This window comes from Engraulis encrasicolus, chromosome 9 (assembly GCF_034702125.1).
Source record: "Engraulis encrasicolus isolate BLACKSEA-1 chromosome 9, IST_EnEncr_1.0, whole genome shotgun sequence".
In the NCBI taxonomy this organism is placed as follows: Eukaryota; Metazoa; Chordata; class Actinopteri; order Clupeiformes; family Engraulidae; genus Engraulis; species Engraulis encrasicolus.
This window is the reverse complement of record NC_085865.1, coordinates 54,864,636-54,886,719: the sequence shown is the minus strand read 5'-3', so window position 1 is coordinate 54,886,719 and position 22,084 is coordinate 54,864,636. Positions and strand designations below refer to the sequence as shown.

General features: G+C 42.6%; 2 protein-coding genes across 2 annotated transcripts in view; both read left to right on the top strand.

Annotated features, from left to right (window-relative positions):
• The window catches only part of nlrx1 (NLR family member X1), a 10,072-nt gene extending 216 nt beyond the window's left edge, over positions 1-9,856 (top strand). The window contains exons 2-8 of the mRNA XM_063206352.1: positions 16-307; positions 700-1,292; positions 2,313-2,633; positions 3,074-3,231; positions 5,181-5,432; positions 6,880-7,078; positions 7,494-9,856. Coding sequence (XP_063062422.1) covers positions 16-307; positions 700-1,292; positions 2,313-2,633; positions 3,074-3,231; positions 5,181-5,432; positions 6,880-7,078; positions 7,494-7,676 — 1,998 coding nt within the window. The 3' untranslated portion in view covers positions 7,677-9,856. The remainder of the gene's footprint in view (positions 1-15; positions 308-699; positions 1,293-2,312; positions 2,634-3,073; positions 3,232-5,180; positions 5,433-6,879; positions 7,079-7,493) is intronic.
• Positions 9,857-11,175: 1,319 nt separating this feature from the next.
• Positions 11,176-22,001, top strand: nherf4a (NHERF family PDZ scaffold protein 4a). The gene is made up of 10 exons (XM_063206351.1): positions 11,176-11,183; positions 11,280-11,344; positions 12,613-12,824; positions 14,287-14,491; positions 15,006-15,142; positions 15,493-15,697; positions 16,414-16,610; positions 19,200-19,382; positions 20,586-20,813; positions 21,141-22,001. The coding sequence occupies exons 1-10, from the start codon at positions 11,176-11,178 to the stop codon at positions 21,171-21,173; spliced, it is 1,473 nt and encodes a 490-aa protein (XP_063062421.1). The 3' UTR covers positions 21,174-22,001.
• Positions 22,002-22,084: the final 83 nt, after the last annotated feature.

Here is a 22,084-nt window from a genome sequence, read left to right as displayed (position 1 = left end):
GACCCCGCCCGGCAGCGGGCCTACTTCACCAGCCGGCTGCTGCAGCAGACGTCAGCCGACGGCGAGGGGCGCTCGCGCTCCGTCAGCAAGGACGAGCTGATGGAGCTGCTCTACCTCAACCTGCGGCACGAGAGCCAGCTGGCGGCCGCCTGCTACCTGCCCTCCTACTGCTGGCTCACCTGCGCCACGCTGCACTACCTGCACTACACCGACGACAAGGCGCCCATCCGAACCCTCACCGGCATCTACACCAGCTTCCTCAGGCTCAACTTTGGAGGGGAGGTGCTGAACGCTGGAAGTGCTGCTGGTAGGGATCATGGGGCATGGTTTAATAAATAGTTGAATATTTTATATACTACTAATAATAGCGGTCATACAAGACATGCAGCTCAATGTGCTTAACAGTTAGATTGATAACAACAATATTAGAAAATAGTAATAATGAAAATAAGGAAATGCATAAATAAAAAAATAATTGTAATAAAAAAGAATGACGTTTGAGGCCACTATTGTATGGATTCTTTGTTTGTTTTTAGTGGATTATCCTAGAAACATATTCATTGCCGTACGTTAATTAATACCAACAATTACTAATTAATTCATGGGCATTAGCTGTCATACCACTTGACGTCTGAACCTAAAAAATTTAATTGACCCAGAAGTGATTTTGCTAACAAAATGTGTCCTGTCTCGTTGCAGGCGGCGTTGGCAGTGGTCCGTCCTCAGAGCAGCAGAAGTCCTTGATGCTGTACGTGGTCCAGACGGTGGGGAAGCTGGCTTTCGACGGCGTCACCAAGAAGCGCGCGTCCTTCTCCGAGGAGGACCTGGAGAAGGGGATGGGCGGCGGCGAGACCAAGACGGACGAGGAGCTCCAGAAGCTGGCCATGTTCCGCACGGACGTCATGGACTTCTTCCTGGTGCCGTGCGTGGAGAGCAAGCGCTTGTATGACAGCGTCGAGAGCGACGACAAACACTATGTCTTCGCTGTCCCTGCCATGCAGGAGTACCTCGCCGCCCTCTATGTGGTCCTTGGTGAGAACAAAACCGCTCTGGAGAAACTCACTAAGCAGGTGTCAGCCACACTCGGCCAAGCCGGGGAGGACGTCACTACGCTCTTCAGCATCCTCTCCAAGTTCATACCCTTCAAGATCTTTGCGGTGTTCAACCTCCTGAAGCTCTTTCCCAGCCTGGTGGAGAGGATCAGCAGGAACAGTAAAGGGCACATCGCCCGGACCATGGCGGCCGAGATGTTCCGGTCTGAGGACTGCTTCAATGAGGATGTGCTGGACCAGGTAGAGCATAGCTAATGTATTTAAGCAGATGCAGTGAAAAGGACTAGGGAAATCTGTTATTGCATAAATCAAGCAGTTGAAATGGAAAAACCTTTATTGTGTAATCCAAATAGTTGCAGTTGCGGTTCTACATTTTATGTTTACAAGCTATTTGCCTGTAACTTCTCAAAATGTTAACATGGTTTTGTTCATATGTCTGTGAAGATTCACATTCATCCGTCATGTTATCCAAAGAGTTTAGTTGTTATAGTTCAAGCTCCAAATAGAAGTTCAGTTGTTAGCAACTAAGTTGTTTAGATAATGTTGTGAACTATTGCAAAAGTATTACATTACCTTATACTTGGCTGTCGCTTTCCAAATCGTACGTATAATTTACAGGGTATGTAATGGTTACAGTCCTTGGAGCAGTGTGGGGTTAGGTGCCTTGCCCAAGGGCACTTCAGCCATGGACGGAGGTGAAGGGAGAACTAAGGATCGAACCTGCAACCCTTAAACCTGAACCTGATCTTAAAACAACCTCGCTAACCATTAGGCCACGGCTACCCCAATATCAAGCCCAAAAAGAAGCTCAGTTGTTAGCAACTAAGTTGTTTAGATAATGTTGTGAACTATTGCAAAAGTACTGTAATGTATCCCCTCCTCTAAAACCCTCGACTTAAACGATACAATACATACATTATGATACAACTTTATTGTCAGTTTTAATTGAAATTCATTTTGCATCCCAGTGAAAGACTCACACACAACAGCACAAGACTATTGCACATGTGCCATGCATGTGGAGCATAGAGCACCATCAGACAAAAACAGAACATGGAGCATGGGACCACAGTAGCCCACAGTCACCGATAAAGGCAGGACAGAGGCCACAGGCCTATGTCTAGACATAAATGCGTGCATACATACTTTACATACAACCTACATATCTTGAGGACATTACCTCCATGGAGTAATGACACTACATACAGTCTTAAGACTGCAGATTCAACATGCATGATGACGTTGGTATTGTTGTTCCAGGTGGAGCAAAGCCTTCTGGGAGTGCATGGGCCGCACCCGGAGGAGCACCTGGACGAGCGCGCCTTCGAGCTCTACCCCATCTTCATGGGCGGCCTCCTTCACTACGGCAACCGCCGCCTTCTGGAGCAATTGGGCTGCACCATCAAGAGCGAGACGGTCTCCCAGATCACGAAATCGCTCAAAAAACAGCTGGTGCGCGCCGGCCGGAACAAGCTTCCCCCCGAGGAGACCATGGACCTCCTGACCCTCCTCTACGAGTTCCAGAACCCACGCGTCACCGCCGAGGTGATGCAGTCCGTGCGGGCCGTCGACCTCTCCACGGTACGCATGAGTCAGGGCTGCTCAAGTCAGGGCACATACACACACACACACACACACACACACACACACACACACACACACACAGATGCACACATAAAAACATTATGACATAATGAACTTTTAATGCCATATTCCCATTCCTTTGTGTTTTTGTCAGCCATAATGACGTTTGAGAATACATTTGTTTACTGTAAGCTGGTAATAATAATAATAATAATAGCTGTATTTGTATAGACATGCAGCTCAAAGTGCTTAACAGATAGATAAACAACAATGTTATAAATAAAAAATAATGGAATGAGATAGAAAAATAAGTAAATAGATAAACAAGACGATCAGTGCTATGAACATAATGTGTTAAATGAAACCTACAACATATCAGTCAAATAGAATTTGACTGATCTTTATTCCACACCTAAAATTACGCCCATTGTTGGCAGGTGCGCATGACGCCGCTCAAGTGCTTCGTGCTGAGCTGGGTGCTGAACTGCTGCCCCCAGGGCTTCCTGCTGGATGAGCTGAACCTGTCGTCCTGCAGCCTCAACCAGGAGCTGCTGCACCTGCTCTGGCCCGCCTTCAGACACGCGCGCAACCTCACGTGAGGAACCACGTGCTCTATCATTTCTATCACATCTCTCTCTCTCTCTCTCTCTCTCTCTCTCTCTCTCTCTCTCTCTCTCTCTCTCTCTCTCTCTCTCTCTTGTTTTCTCTCTCTTGTGTCATGTACAGTAGTTTAGTATTTCTCTCATTTAAGTTTTTCCCCCTCATTGAAGTTATTATTGCTTTTTTACAACTACATAAAACAGAGACAGACACAGACAAGTAACCTCACGAACCAAAGACAAGACGGGAGGGGGTTAAATTTTCGGCAGTGATATTGTCATCATGATGTTGGGTTACAGGCGTTGGCGGTCTTATGATTATTTAGGGGGGCATTTGTTCAAAAAAAGGTTGAAAATAATGATAATTGAGGAAAGACTTGATGAGCCTAAAATGAGCCTATTTAGTCCATTGATGCCGTTTTAGCAATTACAGCTGTAACCACTCAATAGCATAATTTGGGTAAGTATGTATTGTAACATAGCATTGCGTTAAGACGCTTACAGTTGCTATACATGACAGCTCCCTGCAGATTGAATAGCTTCCATTTGCAATGTTGCATGATGATTGCACTGTTTTGTGGTTTCTGTCATGCTTGGCAATGAGAACGCTGAACTGAACTGTTAACTTGTGTATTGCTTTGATTGCATCATGCTTGTGGTTAAATGAGAGGAGGTGCTTTGATACAATTGCATAATAATAACAATACTGAGTTAGGCAATCTTGAACATGCTGTTAATCATTAACAACAGGCAGCCACAGAAATGGCTGGTCATAAAAAGATAAGCTCAATTCCATTCCGTCATTCCATTCCATCATTCCATTCCATGAATTCCATTTCATTACTCACCATGCACCATTTTTTTAAAAAACATCTACTTTCATCTCATGCAAAATGAACGCTGTTTTGTACTGTAGTACATGCATATACGCTTGCTCATAAAAACCAGCGCTGTAAATATCTGTCATTGTTTTCCCTAAGAATTTATGCATTCTGTTCAGAGATATTTGCCCTACAACTTCAAAAAACTAGAATTGGAATTGGGTGGCAGGTAATTTCCTGACAATTACTAATTGCGAGGTTAGTTTTTTCAAGTCGAGAAACTAACTGCAAGACTGTGTGTTTGCGTGTGTGTGTGCCACATGCTTGTGTATTTCTTGTGTTATCTTTAGTCTGCCGTTTAACCATCTTGGTCCAGAGTCCTGCATTCTCCTGAGGGATCTCCTGCTTGAGCCCAACTGTACCGTTAAGTCACTACAGTAAGATACCATTTTCTTTACAGCATGCGTCATTCATGTGTCAATACGATGAACAAGCCTTTGTATATTATTGTACATGTCCTCCTTTGCCATCCACTTGACAAGGTATGCTATTTGGGAAATCAATACTTGAAGTTGATGTCACACAGACGTAAGTAGTGTATGTGATTTTATATTATGTGTGACAAGTAAAAAAAAAATCAGCTTGTTTACTTGCTGACTTGCGAGCCAGCTGAAGACAGCTGTTTATAACATGAAGGCTAAGTCCAGATTGCTGTGTTGTGTTTGGTGCGTTTAACCTTTATTTAACATTGATGACCTTTATTTAACCTTGATGACCCCGATTGAGGTGTTCATCCACAATGCTAACTTCCACTCACCGGAAACCATTGACATTCAGACACCCAGACAGACAGACGCAGATGGACAGACAGACAGACAGACAGACAGACTCTAAACAAACAGACACCCAGACTGACAGACGCACAGACAAACAGTCTCACAGACACCACATAAACAGATACACTGGCAGATAGACAGACAGACAGACTCTAAACAAACAGATGCACGGACAGACGGACAAACAGCAGCACTGAACCGACCTTGAACAAGGGAACATCCGACTCATCAGACACACTTGCCCAACTCCGACTCACCTGGTCCTCACCCCTGCTTCTTCCTCCATAGATTATGCGATAACGACCTCCTGGATGAGGGGGTGCGGGCGCTGATGGACAGCCTGCCCGAGAACCAGAGCCTGGAGCACCTGTCCCTGATGCACGTGGGCCTGGGCGACGCGGTCGCCTTGGAGCTAGCCGAGCAGCTGGCCAATATCACGGGGCTGCTGGAGCTCAACGTGGCCTATAACAACATCGGGGACAGCACAGCCGTGGCTCTGGTCAACGCCTGCCGGGAACACCCCACCATACACACAGTGCAGTAGGTGTCAACCCACTACAGTACATTAACACAAATGAAGGGTCTATTTGCAAAACGGTGTAAACAACATTTTTTGACTTATGCATTTTATTATTGGAAACAACTGTTCAGACATCATTTCATCTATGTGCAAATTCTTGCCATTAAAATATTTTGAGAACGTACTTTTTAAACCTGTGTAAAATGACTTCACTTGCAAAAACGACGTATCCAACAGAACACTTTATTTGCATAACAACTTTGCATCGTATTTGAATCTTGGACGATATGGAATAAGTGTGTGGAATCTTTGAGAACTGCCCATATCTACCATCAGTCAGCTGACAGAAATACACAAAAGAGAATCTGATCAGAGAAATTGTGCTCACAGCACACAGCACACGATGACAGTATTCAAATTCAACGGCAACACTTGGTCTTCTATGAGCTCTATGAGAAAGCACCACTAAAGGCACATGTTCCTTTTGTAATTTCCAACAAATCAACACAAAATCCGTGCATAACCTTTTGAGTTATCCTGCGGACAGACAGACAGACAAACAGACAGACAAACCGACGCAACCGAAAACATAGCTTCCTTGGCGGAGGTAATAAAATAGCCTTGGGTATTTCTGGGTCTAAACCAGTTCTCTATGGTCAATCCATAAAACATTTTTTCTCTCCTGTTTACTGTATATGCATTGCACACAGCCCATTTCTGAACCTGGGATTGACTGCTCTGTTCACTACAAAGTGTGTCAGTTCATAAAACAACATTGCTGGAACTTTTTTGATATCTATAAACTTTTTCTGTCTATCAATCAATACAATAACATTTTCTCCCTGTTTGACCTCCACACAACTTGTACCTGACCCTGGGATTGACATCTTTGCAAATATCTGAACCTGCACTTTGAGTTAATCAATAAGAAGCTGTTAACACATATATGGATATTTTTGAAAAGGCATCAGATTCGGTCTCTCATTTCCGTACATGTAAGCAGAGTTTTAGAGTGTGCATTTCAAAACTCAGGATAAACATATGCCATTTAGGGGGCTAAAGCGCACCTGTAACAATGAAGTTTTTATTTTTATCCACACGTCATGTTTACACGCAAACGGATGAAAACATATCCATTACATTATGTTACATTACATTACACTTAGCTAACGCTTATACAAAGCAACTTAGTTATTTGAGGTATTGAGTTATTTGCAGGATTTTGGTTACAGTCTCAGGAGCAGTGTGGTCTTAGGTGCCTTGCTCAAGGGCACTTTAGCCATGGGATGGAATTGTAGGGAGAGGTAAGGGTGGGATTCAAACCTGCAAACCTCTTATCTTTAAAAAAACACCTCTTTATCCATTGGCCGCAGCTGCCCCTATCTTCAATTTAAAATATCCACATACACTATATCTACAAAACTGTATTTTGCATACATTTCTCTTCTTTTCTCCACCTCCACCCAGCCTATACCTGAACCAGCTGACAGAGGCGGGCAAGCAGTCCCTGTACGAGCTTCAGCAGGGGGGCTCGGGGCGGCGCGTGCGTGCCCTGGCCTCCGTCATGGAGGGCTCGGACGTCTCGGAGGACTGGAGGCCCATCCTCAGCATCATCGCCAAGAACTCCATCTCCTGGGAGAGGGAACGCGTGCGGGAACAGCTGCAGGTATTCACTTTTTTACACTTTTGTGTTATTGTGTTTATGCCATCTATGTCTCAATGTGTTGTTGATCAATAGTAATGTGGTACAGTATACAATACAATGTAATCACTGTAAATAACAAATGATTTCCTTATCTTCATGAACTTGTAAAAATAGATTTATTTTTCCACCTTGTTTAAATGTATTCATAGTGAATTAAATAATACATGTGAAATCTGATTTCGACTGATGCACTGATTGACAGTGGCATAGTCAATGCATGTGTCATGGAGGCCAACTGGCAGAGTGTGCCACTAGCGGAGTACTTCAGCCATGGGTGGAGGTGTGGGGAGTGGGATTCAAACCTACAAGCCTCTGATCTTAAGGCCACTGCCCTAACTATGATCCCATGGCTGCCCCTTCTTCTTGTGTTATGCAGGTGTTCCTGAGAGAGCTGGAGTGGGGGCGTCTGCAGCAGAGGAGCCTCTGGAAGAGGCTTCACTTGCGCCGGGTGGAGAGCGGAGTCAAGCACACCCTCCTCATGCTGGACAAGGCCAGTGCTATCGGGTCGCCACCCAAAAATAACAAACCATCTCTGGGCAAGCTGTGGCCTACTAGTTAGGTAGCCCAGTCAAATGTCATGCACATCTGTTTTTGTTTAGCTGGATGCTGGGTCAAAAGGTAAAGTTCTGTGTCAGGCAAGGATGAGCCGCACACCTTTTTAAGCCATTTTTACTTTTGGAATGTTTCGGGCCACCATGGTTGGGCCTAAGGGTTTGCAGGTTCAAATCTTCCGGACAGCAGCACTAACAAGCCATTGTTTATAACATCAAGCCATTATAAAGCATTAGCTTAGCATCAAGCCATTATAAAGCATTAGCTTAGCATCAAGCTATTTTAAAGCATCTAACTTAGCAATGGAATTGAAGGGTTATGGGCTTGAATACGAAGCCCATTGGAACTAGGCCCAGTAGTAACTAAACACTGACAGTATATCGCCAATAACTTAAGCAAAGAGAGGCAAACATCTTGGGTTAATATAATTAACAAACCAGCAGTGGTGAAACTATGCTGCCCCTAGATATTGTAGTTACTGCAAATTTACATATCAATATGTAGTCACTGCATTTTTCCTTTTGTAGACCAATATGGCCTACGTAGTGCTGTTGGGTCTGGAGAGACATTAAACATTATATCACGAATAGCCATAAAATGCAGAGATGGACAGGTTAGGTGTGGCCCAGCAATAATTAACACTACGTCAAAGATAACCATCAAGCAGAAGAGGATCTATTGAGTGCCAGTCTATGTGTACTAATAACTGACTGACATCAGGCTTCATCCCTGCTGTATCGTATCATCATTGGGAAACCCTGTAGCCTACTTGGGAGTTCATCTTGGGACAGGATGGTTGTACGAAAGTTACGGACGAATGCTCTTGCTGCACCTGCAACAGTGCTATCAGGTCTGGGCCCAGCAGTAACTAAACATTTTATCGTAAAGGCATTATCATCAAGCAGAGATAGACATGCCTCACGACACGAGCAATTGCCCAGTCGGCCCGCCCCTTGGCCCGCCCCTGCTGCGAATGCTCGAATGTATTGAATCAAAAGATGTCTTGACGTCACGAGAACACAAAAGCCCATTAGCATGCGGGTAATAATTAATGAAGTTAGCTGTGACGAGCAGAAGGAATACCCAGCAGGCATGTGGACTTTTTCAAGACAGTTTGTCCGCCTCTGTTGTCAAGAAACATATGCAATAGGGACATCAAAGCACTCGCATTTAAAGAAAATTCAAAAGCCTTTCTTTTATTGCAGTGGCTTTCTATAGTTTTTATAAAATGGCAGTGCCTGGGAGAGAGTGCCTTGCTGCTTAAAGCATCTCTTACAAACTTTTGTACGAGCACTTAACACTCAACAAACATTTTGTGAATAGCTGACTTGACTTGAATGGTGGGAATGGCTGTGGGATGTAGTGGAATATATTGGAATTTCATAACATAGTTTTGTGGATTTAGCATGTTGCTTCATTAGGTGCTACAGTGTACTATTGTTACTGTCTTCCATGAACTCTCTACTTGCACGTTGCACAATTCTGTATCTGGCTTACCAGTTACGGGTACCAGTCCCTACCGTGACTATTAACTGAGAACCTTTCGATGAACTGCCATTGTGGTGTGAGATGTAGCACTGCCTAGCAGTCAGCAATATGCGCCTGCCGTGTCGGGATCAAATTCCATTGCACCCATTCTGTCTTGCAAAGCAAAAAGGCAGTAACTGCACAGAGCTCCAAACTGAGTCAAATGACTTTAAAATGATACTTTAACCCAGTAGGTTTGTGTAGATTATTACATGTGTCCATTTTGTTACTTTATATTACCACATTCTTTGCAGATTTACTATTTTATTTAACTTTTATATATAGTAAGTAATTATAGTCACAGTAACTCATTTTCAACAACAGTGCAGTTTCTGCCTTTTTGCTTTGTAGGGAAGTGTTGTCGCCTATGGAAAGTGTTACAAACATTGATGCTATAGTATTTGGTCGGTTGCATTTCAGCATGTACTGTATTTGGTTCGGTGGGATCTTGGATGTGAACATTTCCATTTAGTTGGATGTCTAACATGATATGTCTGGTGTTTTAAACTAGGAGTTATGGTATTTGATGTAAAATGATTATAATGAAAAGGGAACCGTTTGACAGATTTTTATGAGATGCCAAATCTCTCAGATGTTAAATTAAATTGATTTGATTTATTTGAAAGTGGTATTGAAGAATAAAGCCAAAATATAAAATGATCTTGCTCTTGTTGTTTTTTATTATTATTTTCAAATCCCTCCTCTGTGTTTTTGTTATTTTCTCTTTTTTTCACTTCCACCTCCTGAGTTACACATAAACTCACTTGTTAATTATCATCGTATGGTGACGTTACGCTTCACACAAGCAGCCCAGCATCAGCGGAGAGGTAGAATCAGAGTAATATACATACGTACTTTATTAATCCTGAAGGGAATTAAGGTGTCCACCAGCATATTCGGTACATACATAGTACACAGTACACAAGCCTTATATATCACACCTTTACACATCTGTATACATGCATACATTCATTCAGCTGTTTAAAAAAACAAGGTATGAGAGTGTGGTCGTGTCTGTGAGCTCGTAGAAGCCAGCTTAATCATTAAACCAGTGGTGGTTATTGGTAGGAGGAGCAGATCTCTCTGGACAGGTGAGTTGCTGACAGGACGCTGTTTAATGCTCTATCCAACGCTCTACCTTTGCACTTCCATGGCGCTATTAGCCTCGACAGGTGGTAGCTCTCTATGGGAGGTTGCAACATAATTTGTGTGGGTTTATTTTTGTCTGAAATGAAGCTTTAAACTGTATAATTTCAACTGACCATCGCTTTATTCAAATCCAACAATGAAATACACCTCAGGTAAGTTATTTTTTCCACTCCTGCCAATCTGTTTATATTTTTTTGTACTTTGTGTATGAATACCTGAGATTAAGCTGAAAACGCAAAATGATTTGTATACAGAAAAATCCAGATGCATGTAGTGCTGTGTTGTTGGAAACAGTGGGTGTTAAGTAAACACTACTTCTTGTCAGACTTTTTAAAATTGCATTTGTGATGTAAATCAACAGAAACCAAACAAACTAGATCTCCCCATTGCCTGCAGATGGAAACCAGTTATACTGTATGTGAAAATGTACCACATGCCTATTTCAAAACACTTTTACCCATAGTCTTTGTGTCGTTTTGTCAGCTTGATATTTAACCTAGAGTCGACAAAGAGCAACACGTAAAGCTTGTTGGCTGAATGCAGATTAGTGAAATCAAAATCCCCATGAAGTGTCTTGGTTAATGTTCACATACAGTATGAGGGCCAGAGACGGGCACATTCCTCAAAATTCCTTGAAAGGTTTTGTGTCCATTGCACTCTACCTAGGATACTAGCGATTTACTTATTTGTTTATAACAGCAGCCCATTTTGTTTTTTTGTTTTGTTTTTCATTGTTAGACACAGACAGAACCAATGACATCCCTCTGTAAGTTTCATGGCTTTTTGAAGTTTCTGTTACTGTTTCCATATCTCTTGTATCTTCTGTATTAATGTTCTTGTATTTACTGAAAATGAATTAAATATATTGAAAAAATAGAAAAAAATGAAAATATTTACTAGTTCCCATATCCCACTCATTTTTTTCCATCTTTAGGAAATTTACGTTTAACCCGAAACTTGGAATTGATAATCCAGCTTTGGTGATTTCAGATGACACAGGTGGGTTGAGCTCTCATAAACTCAGATAACAATATCAATGCGCCCAGATTACTGCCAGTTCCACAGGCCTTTCTTGGAACAGCATGCAGTGCACCACTCCCTCCCTGCAGTCAGGCAGTAATGTATGAGAGGAATTGCCAGTTTTGAAGAGGTTCTGCTACAGACCACGGGTGGATTCCAATATGCGGACTCCCGTCCTCCCTCGCTCACTTGCCTGCTTGTGACCTCATGATGATGTCACTGACGACAGAAAATTAATTCAACATCTTGCAAAAGCACAGTTCTAATGTCATTTTCTCATTTGCAATCGGGATGATGAATGAAAAACAGTCCCCCAAAATTTGTTGTGGCTAGGCTGACAGCTGGGAAACTTTAATGTTTTCTCCATGGAAGCGGGGCCAGGAGGCGGGGTGAGGCCACAAGCACAAGTGGAGAACGGGAGTCTGCATATTGGAATGCACCCCAGGAGGATGTCATATCAGCCAGGTCAACCTGTCACTAGTTTCACAACACAACTGGGAGAGGCTAAAACAGGCCTGCTCTACCCCCTCATTGGCTGGGCACTGGAAGCTGTTGGGCCCTTCTTATGGGTATTCCAAGACTTCAGTAACCATATTGTTGTGGATGATCATCTGTGGTTCCCTCAGAGACAGCAACATAGGCCTACTGAATGGAGAGGCTCAAACAGGCTACACAGAAATCAATAAACAACAAAAATGATACCACCATCACAGATCAGGCGAGAAAGTTGTATGCATGCATGCTTTCCTTGTGTTATGTGGTTTACCCTCTGTGGTTCTTCCTCTCTCAGAGTCGGATGTGCCGCAGCATCTGTGCAATACCTTTTCCTCTACCACAGCATTTTGATTTCCCTTCTACGGTTCCTTACCAGTGTTGTTGATAGTACTGTAATGTATTTGTCCTATGTAGTTCCCCATCCGTCAGATGTGCCACTGCATTATATTACATTACATTGCTTTACATTACACTTAGCTGGCGCTTTTATCCAAAGTGACATACACTTATTTTAAGTACAGGGTATTGGTTACAGTGCCTGGAGCAGTATGGGGTTAGGTGCCTCGCTCAAGGGCACCTCAGCCATGGAGTGAGATAGGGAGTGAAAGAGTGGGATTCAAACCTGCTACCCTGATCTAAAGCCCATCTCCTTAACCACTAGGCCACAGGTGACCAATCTGGGCATTTGTGCACTACATTTTCCCTACTCTAGTATTTTGGCTTAACTGCGGTTCTTTCTCTCTCTCTCTCAGAATCAGATGTGCCGCTGCATCTGTGTCGGCTGAAGCGTGAGGTGGGCCAGGGATTCGGTTTCCACCTGGAGAGACGAGATGGCTATCTGCAGCAGGGCCACAGGGTGGGCCGTGTGGAGCCGTGGAGCGCCGCCGAGCGGAGCGGCCTGAGGGAAGGACACCATCTCCTGGAGGTCAACGGAGAGTATGTGCACCACAAAGAGCACGCTCAGGTATCCTGTGCCTTAGAATGTATTCGGGTACACTTTATTTGAGGCTGGCATCATATGGATGACATGACAGTGTCAAATAATAGTGTCAAAACAGTGTCATGATGCAGTCATGAGCACCTCATAAACATTATGTCAATGTCATAAACATTTTATGGTCATGAAAAGATGACATTATTTGGTCTGTCTTTATCATAACCAAATGTCACGTAATGACAACAGTCATCAGAATGGACATGGATACAATGTTTATGACTGTTATGATGCTGGTGTCAAGTGAAGTGTTACCATGTATTCATTCACTAAGTCCGTCAGAGGGTCATCACAATCACATGACCGTGAGCACTGCCATTATAAGATTAACTATTTTAATCTAGATCTGTGGGGAAAACTTTCATCTAGCACAGGTTGAGTGTACATAGCAGATATATGTGAAAAGTAGTAATGATGCCAAAACATTGGAGTTTAACAGTGCTTCATCTCACCACGTTTATAGGCCTACACCAAGAGACAAGTAGAATGTTACATGTTTCCATCTTTTCAACAGTGCCTCCTCCACTTTTTCCACCATGTCAAAATGGTAGAATGTTGACATTCACACAAAAAATACAGGACTGTGTACATTCCACTTCACTTAGGCCAGGTGCAGGACAAAGACATCGATCAACAGAGAGACTAGAAGTCTGCACACTCTGACTCTGACAAAAGATGTATTCAAGAGACCTACGTTTCGACCCATGTGGGTCTTAATCAGGCATGTGAAATAAACCGGCTGTCAGAGTTGTTTGCAGTTGTTCGCAGTTGTGCAAGACTTTTTTCAGGTATCCAGTGCTACCAGACTTGCTGAGTTTTTGTAGTACCTGTACCTTGCTAAAATCTCTTATTTCATCTTTTGGGTGGATAGCCTGAAATGTTTTCCAAGCAGGCAAGGGCAGATTACTACACATGTCTACCAGGGCCATGCCCAGGGCCCCCAAGAGTCAAGGGGGCCCTGGAGCCCAAGCCTGTATATTGAATGTTCACATTTTTGCAGTGGATTACCCCCCAAACCCCAACAGACTCTCACATCTGGACTGAAACCTTGAATTGTTTTGTAAACTAGCAACACCTATTGAGGGGCGGCTTTCTTGTTGTCTGGCCCAGGGGCCCATGGAATCAATCCATCTCTGCGAACAGGTGCCCATTTTTGGAACAATATTTTGAAGATATCCAAGGCACTCTTCGCTAAAAAACGGAAACTGAAGTAGTTCATTGTAGAACACATTAAAATTGCCAACATGTTTCGGCCTGTAGTGGCCCTCATCAGGGTAATAAGAGATTTTTTAACGAAGACAAAGAGTGCCTTGGATATCTTCGAAATATCGTTCCAAGTTATGTTTAACCAAAGAGCACCTTCGCATCGAAGCCCTTCTTTTTCAGATGCCAATTTTTGTTAGTAATTCTAGTTTTGTATTCCGGATGGCAGGTGGTTCGACAGATTCAGGAGTCAGGGCTGCTGCTGTACCTGATTGTGGTGCACAGTGAGGACTATGAGAGGGCCATGTCGATGAAGCTGGACCTCAGGTCGGCTGTCAGCACTTATCATGGTGGGGTTTGGTCACAACCGAGGCTTTGTCACATCACCAGAGAACCAGGCCTCGACCTTGGTCTCATCATCAAACCTATTGAAGGTAGATACTATATGGTACTTGCTTTTATACTTTTATACAACAGTTATCATAGACCTCATTGAATTGTTTAGCAGTTCTTGGCTTGAAAAGGTACATTCCACCGGCGATATTTCATGGTTTACCATGGATGACTATGCAGTATACAGTATGTGTATATTATACTACAGTATTATATAAAGTAATATAAAATGTACAGTAAAATATGTAAATGCATAAGATAAACAGCAATGTAATGTAATATAATGTATTGTAACATTTTATTTTGTGAGTGTTCCGCTATATAACATTGGGCAGCTGTGGAGTAATGGTTAGAGAGGTGGTCTTGAAGTCAGAGTCTGACCTTTACCTTTTCCTACACCTCAATCCATGGCTGAAGTTCCCTTCAGCAAGGAATCTAACCCCACATTGCTCCAGGGACTGTAACCAATACCCTATAATAACTTTAAGTTGCTTTGGATAAAAGCGTCAGGTACCTGTAATGTATCGTAAGTAATGTAATGTAATGTGTTATTAGGTGTGAAAAGCGGTTACCGCGTGAGCGTGGCGAGTGAGAGTTCCGCGGAGAGAGCAGGAGTGCGATGTGGAGATCGCTTAATCTGGATTAACGGAACAATGGTGTCAACACTCACACACTCCGCACTTCATAAAATAGTAAGTCCTGTATATCATGATTAGGCAGATAATGGCCATGCCTTTGTTCGAATATAAACTGATAAACACAGGGGATTTTAGTAATTATATCATCTCAGTTCAGTGTAAGAGTACAGTGTAAGAGTGCAGTGTGAATTTAAATTCAGTAATTACTATATCTAAGGATCAGATGGATTGGTTGGAATTAATACTAAGAACATGGCAGTACTTTTAATTTCTTCACCTGGTGTCAAGCCTGAATTATTTCTGAATTAAGTTTTTTTTTCTTGGAGACCGGATCTAGGGATGGTCACACCCCTTCGGGAAGCCTTTGCGTTATTTTCACTTACAATGTTTCTTTTCCTCTCTAGGTCAAGAAATGTGGGGATCACTTAACCATTTTAGTGATTGACAGTCAGAGTGAGAAGGAGTTTCTCCACAGGAATATACCCATACTTCCTTGCATGGCCGGCTCCCACAACCTGCCCCACAGACCCAAAACACTGCACCTGGCCCAGGGCCCACAAGGCTACGGCTTCCTGCTGCGCCAAGAGAAATTCCCACCAGGACGCATGGGTGAGAGTGAGGGATGGAAACAGAGCCAATTTTACCAATAAGCAGACTAGGCAGTCGCCTAGGGCCCCACCAAATTTCCTCATTGTAGGGGGCACCAAAAGTGTTAACTACCAGCGAAGTAATTGAAAAGGGCCACGTGTCTATATTTTGCCTAGGCCCCCCAAAGGGTAGAACCACTGCTGGATGGAAATTAGAACCATTTAAACAGCCAAAAGCTGGTAAATTATTGAAGTGACTGGTAGATTTAAAGTGCAAATGTCCAGGGCCCACCTCTGACCCAATGAACAATAAAGCTCAATAGTCAACAGCAACACACACACATATTTTAATTTTTAGAAATGATTTCAATGCCCATTTGGAATACCTTCAAGGCTCACCGTTTGAGAATTGCTGGGCTGTATCATTTCAGCTACCAATCTAATGGGATACACATACTGTATGTCTTGTAGCTCACATGCTGTGTGGTCGAGAGTATGCAGGATGGGGACATACGTAGGGCTATATCATAATGTAATGTAATGTAATGTACTGTAATGTTATTTACTGTAATGTACTATATGTCTTGTAGCTCACATGCTACGTGAGGTGGACGAGAGCAGTCCTGTGGAGAGGGCGGGCATGGAGGATGGGGATTGGGGACATACGTACCTGTAGCGCTATATCATAATGTAATGTAATGTACTGTCATGTAATTTAATGTACTATATGTCTTGTAGCCCACATGCTGCGTGAGGTGGACGAGGGTAGTCCTGCGGAGAGGGCGGGCATGGATGATGGGGACGTGCTGCTGTCGGTGAACGGGGAGCCAGTAGAGATGTCCGAGCACGAGGACATTGTCAGCATGGTGCGACAGAGCGGCCAGCAGGTCACCCTCACCTGCATCTCCTTCAGCGGCAAAGAGTTTTATGAAAAGGTGGGTCATGTTTGGAAGCATTTATTTGGGGCCCACTTGAAATGTTCACAAATGCTTAGGGCTCGCCTCTGGCCCAATAAACACTACAACTCAAATGATTAGTCAACGGCAAAACAGCAAATATTATTTAGATTTTTAGAAAATGATTTCAGGGCCCACTTTAACGCCCCACCATTTGGCCCTGGCCCACAGTTTGAGAATCATTGATTTAACCCAATAAGACTTTTTTTATTTCACCCATTTATACTGTTAGTGGTCAAAAAATTTTAACAGAATGACCCACGCTGTTAAAGGTAAATACATATGCTCAGATGCTGCAGCTGGTCTTAAAGGTTGTGTTGCACAGGTGCTGCTCCTGGACTTAATGAGTTGATTATTTTAGGGTTTTTTTGTTTTGCTTTTTGTGCATTTATTGATAGAATAATAAAGAAATGACAGGAAATGACAGAGAGAGAGAGAGAGAGAGAGAGAGAGAGAGAGAGAGAGAGAGATGGGATAGACTAGGGAAATGGACTTGGAATGAATGAAACCTGAGTCTCCATGGGTAATTTGGCGTGTTTCTGTTTACAAGTGCATTAGCACCAGTGGCGGCTGGTAGTCTGTCAAACAGGGGAGGCTGTTCAATTAAAATATGTCCAGAACGCAAAAAAAGGGGGGGGGGGGTCAATTTTGACACACACCTTATATTGGTCCTGTCACATATGGCCTGCCCTCACACACTGAAGGACTCTTGTTGAAACAAATTTGTTAATCATTAATCATTATCCCCCTTGTAGCCTATTCATAGGGAAATGTTTTTATTATTATTATTATTCATTAGGCCTACCTCCGCCACATAATGATGTGATTGAGTTTGCCTTCGTTGTCTTTGTTCATTACTGGGTGCACGGCTTAACAGCACAGTAGGAAAGGACTCGCCACTTACGGGACTTGGCAGTTAACCAGTTGATCAGACACCACGAAAGCTCAAAAGAAAAGTTTGTTCTTCCCTACCTTTTTCACCAAGTCAATATTAGGCAGTGCTCTGCTCTGCTCCTTGATATTCATTTTCTCCTCATAAGGACGACTGGAATTCGCCAGAATTTAATCCACAATGCTTGGCATTTCATTTTGCATAGCTCTCTAGCTTTCTTGCAAGCTAGCAATAACGAAAAGTAGGCAACCTCAACTTTTGAATTGGGAGATTAAAAAGGATAAGGACGTGCCACTATTAAGACTTTATTCGCAACACTAGGTTTACAAGAATATGTACACAAAACTGGAGTACAACGCAATGAATAGCTTCCCCACTGGTTATCACGACGAAACTTCTCAGTCAAATTAATAACATATCCGCATTTCGAAATGAAATCAACTACTGTAGCCTACTGACACGGGGTTCACCCAATCACAAGTCGGAGCTCCAGTCTCCGGTCCCTCCCCCCTCCTCTCTCTTCTCCATAGAGCTCGAAAGTGACGTCACTTCCCCCGATTTCATGGGACCTCAACTGCGTTTTTAGCCGAAAATCGTAGCATGTAATCCAATGGCGGTATTAAAATGGCATTTCGATCCCCTTCGAGTTGTGCCACGAGCTCCATATATGTTGTTTCTGATATTTTTGCTTAATTTTTCGTATGAACCCCTAAACTTTTTATAAAGCTGTGTTTCTTCACATTTTTCATGCCGACGGCCTCGGAACAAAACATTGATACTTCTGCTTGAATAATCTTTATCTATCATCTTAAACAGCATATTTGGAGCCCAGCGCATATCATGACTGAGATCAGAAGATATTTACTCGCTACCATGTTGTTAGATGGTCAACTGAGGTCCCGTGAAACGCGGAACTAAGGGGCGGGACTTTCGAGCTCTATTCACTCCCAGTGAGGCTCAGTCTCAAAATTAAAAAAATTTCACGGCAATAGCCAATGACCGTTTAGCATTTTGCCATTGAAAAAGCGCACAATCCCACATGCCATTGAAGTCCATTGAGACTCGACTCGCTTGCGTTGTCATGAGCGGAAAAAAACTTGTGCGAGCTTCGGGATCTTACTACAGATTGGTTTAATCTCTAAGTTGAGCACATGCATCTATGGAGCTGGGTCTGAAATAGCAATGATATTAAGTCGTGTAAAGCATTAGTTTACATACTATTTCTCCGTGATTTTGGACAGGAGGCGGCGCCTCCCTTGTACTCAAAGAGGAATCGCCTCTGATTAGCACTGTGCACCACAACACAACACCCACATTTACAATCTTTACTGGCACAGATTAGGTTTACAAGCAGCCAACAGACCTTGTCATCAACATGAGAATACATTTTAGACCTTAATGTATTTGAAGACAAAGGACATTGTGCATCCGATATTTAAAAAGGCTGTTGTCTTGTGCATTAACCTAAAATAGAGGTAACAGGAGGCATGCTTTAGTTTTAGTTTATACTTACTGTATATACTTAGGCCTATCCTTACGTATATTATATCAGACCAAACCATAGTGTGTCATAACCCAATCAAGAAATCCGAACTGCATCAAATTGTGTTATTAACTGTGTTATTAGTTGTTATATACGTGTTATTAACTAGTGCATGTTCACTGTGTTCTGCCAGATTGCACTGTCCCCACTTCTCTTCTATGAGGATGACATCCTGGACGATAAGGAAAACAGGAATCAGAGTGAACAGTGTGCAGGCCCTCCCTGCCAAAGACTCTGTGTTCTCCAGAAAGAAACCTCCGGGTTTGGCTTCAGTTTGGGATGCGTGGAGAATGAGCCTGGCACGTTCATTGGCCAGGTAAGATGACTCATTGATGACTCACCCTTGTCAATAGGGACGGATTAAGGAATAAAGTCATTGCCTCTGGGGGCAGCCATGGCCTAATGGTTAAGGGGATGGGCTGTAGATGAGAGGGTTGCAGGTTTTTGAATCTCACCCTTCCAGTCTCATCTCACTCCATGGCTTCAGTGCCCTTGAGCAAGGTATCTAACCCCACACTGCTCCTGGGACTGTAACCAATACACTGTACTTAAAATAATTTTAGGTCATTTTGGATAAAAGTGTCGGCTAAGTAAAATGTAATGTAATAATGTATCTGATTTAACAGTATGTACAGTACCTGGTATGTGGGGTTCCTAGGAGACCTTGAAGAAAGGAGAGGGAAGGGGAGCTCCCTAGGAGGCCTTAGGAAATGCACAGTGGTGGGAAGATTCAGTTTGTCCAAATATCAATGTGTGGAAATGTGGGCAAAATTATTCAGTGTAGATACACTTGACAGGGCCAATAGTAATAGGAGGTCTCGGCAAGATGTGATAATTAATTCACAACTTTACAGTCAAAGACCTGTCAGATTTAACTTGTAAAGCAATCAGTCAAAGAACTATCATTCACCAAATGATTGTGAATAACATCTTTTTTGCACAATGGACATAGTATGTTCAGGTAGGTATTTTCCTTTCAATTAGACAATGAACATCTACAAGATTCAGTCATTGTAGTGTATTCTGCAGAGGTGTGTAAATAATATCAAATTGGCTTCTGAAATGTATGGATGCATGCATATGTGAGCCACTGGACGGCTGATTGTACTCAAGTGTGTGCTATATGATTGATGTGCAATAATGTGTATTAGATATTTGAGGGGTTTTTTGTATTTATGTAAAATCACACTAGATTAGATTAGATTAGATTAAACTTTATTTATCCCCAAGGGGAAATTCTTTTTCCAGTTTGCTCTGTAGATTAAAAAGAGAAGTAAAAATAATATAAAAATAAAAAAGTAAAAAAGTAGATAAAAATAAAAAAGGTGATCATGCAGAAAAGTCAAGGAGTGTCTCTTTGTCCTTAATGGACAAATTATAGAGTTGCATGGCTCTAGGGACAAATGATTTCCCCAGTCTGTCAGTCCTGAATTTCAGTGCTCTCAGCCTCCAGCTATGATTTCCTTCAAGATTAATTGAAGTACTCTCCTCTGTTACTGTCTGCTTATGCCCCCTGCAGGTCACAGTAGGGAGTGGCGCTGAGAGAGCTGGTCTCTGTGAAGGGGACGTTGTGATGGAGGTGAACGGCCACAGTGTGGAGAGGGAGTATTTGAAAGAGGTGGTGAGGCTGATAATGTGCGGTGGGGCCTCCGTCCAGATGCTGGTCATGGATCGGTCTGGATTTAATGCAGCAAGACAGAGTGCACTCCCTAATGACAATAATGCAAAGCTACAAAGCAAGACCAAGGTGAAAAGCAGTAACACACACACACATCTTTCTTATTTGAAACATCTGTGTCAATACTGCTCATGGGTCAGAGACATTTCAGCAGTAGTACACGTCAGAGCGGCGCAACAACAGCCAGTGCCACTATAGTATGGATATTTAAAATGTGTTTGCTTGTTTTTAGTAGACTGTCTAAGAACGAATGATATTCATTGCAGCATATACCCCAACATTTCTATTTAATGTATGGGCATTAGATGTGTTGCACCATCTGGCGTCTGAGCCCAAAAAACGTGTTTTTGAACCACATATTATTACAACTAAATAAATATATATTTTCTTTTGCAGGTCTCAGAAGCAGTGCACAGCTCTTTTGTGTAAGAGGGTGGTCAGAAGTCCCCATCTTACACACTAAATACTGCACCAGAAGCGCTTGCCAGTGCCATGTTATAATGGACAACAATCATTTCTTCACCCACACGAGTCAAGAAAGTATCAGTGTTATGATGTAAATACTTGTTTTGTTTTAGGTTCTGCTGTCCACGTCGGCATGGTTTCCCAAAAACAAGGGACTGCTTCTTGAACAGTGCTTAGTTGCATTCATTTTTCTTTGGCCCTTATGATCAACCCAACTGTGTATGTACGCAAGATTTTTTACATACTAGGCTATATATATTCAGAGAGAGAGAGAGAGAGGAAGCGAGAGAGAGAGAGAGAGCAATGGAGAGAAATGTATAATATATGGTTAGATACACAGTATATAGACAGAATTACGGTAGATGAGGATTTGTAATATTAAAATATGCAATTAAGATATGAACAATGCAATGGCATGTGTGCAATACTGTAGAGCAGCAAGCAAATGCAGTGCTTTATATACTAGCATTTCAATTCAAGGCTGTGAACATGTGCAGGATCATTTAGCAAGCAGCTTTTTAAAAATATCAAGCCTTCCAATAGACACAGGTATGAAAACGAATATTTGAGTCTTTGACTAATGAAAAGATATTAAGTAACCTGTGACAACTCCATGGTACCTGATTCTGCACTGAATTATGGCTTTGATTGACAATAGGACCAGTCCAAGGTATATACAGCATTTCAAATGGACTCACATAGGAGCGCACCACAACTGGATGTAACTGACATGTGTCTACATACTACATTTCTCTATACTCTTATATGAAATAAATTAAAATATCAAATTTATCTGTTTGTGTCAGGGTGATGGTGTTAATTATTCAGTCACAGTAACTCACAGAGTGGTACTAATCTTTTATATGTATGGAAAC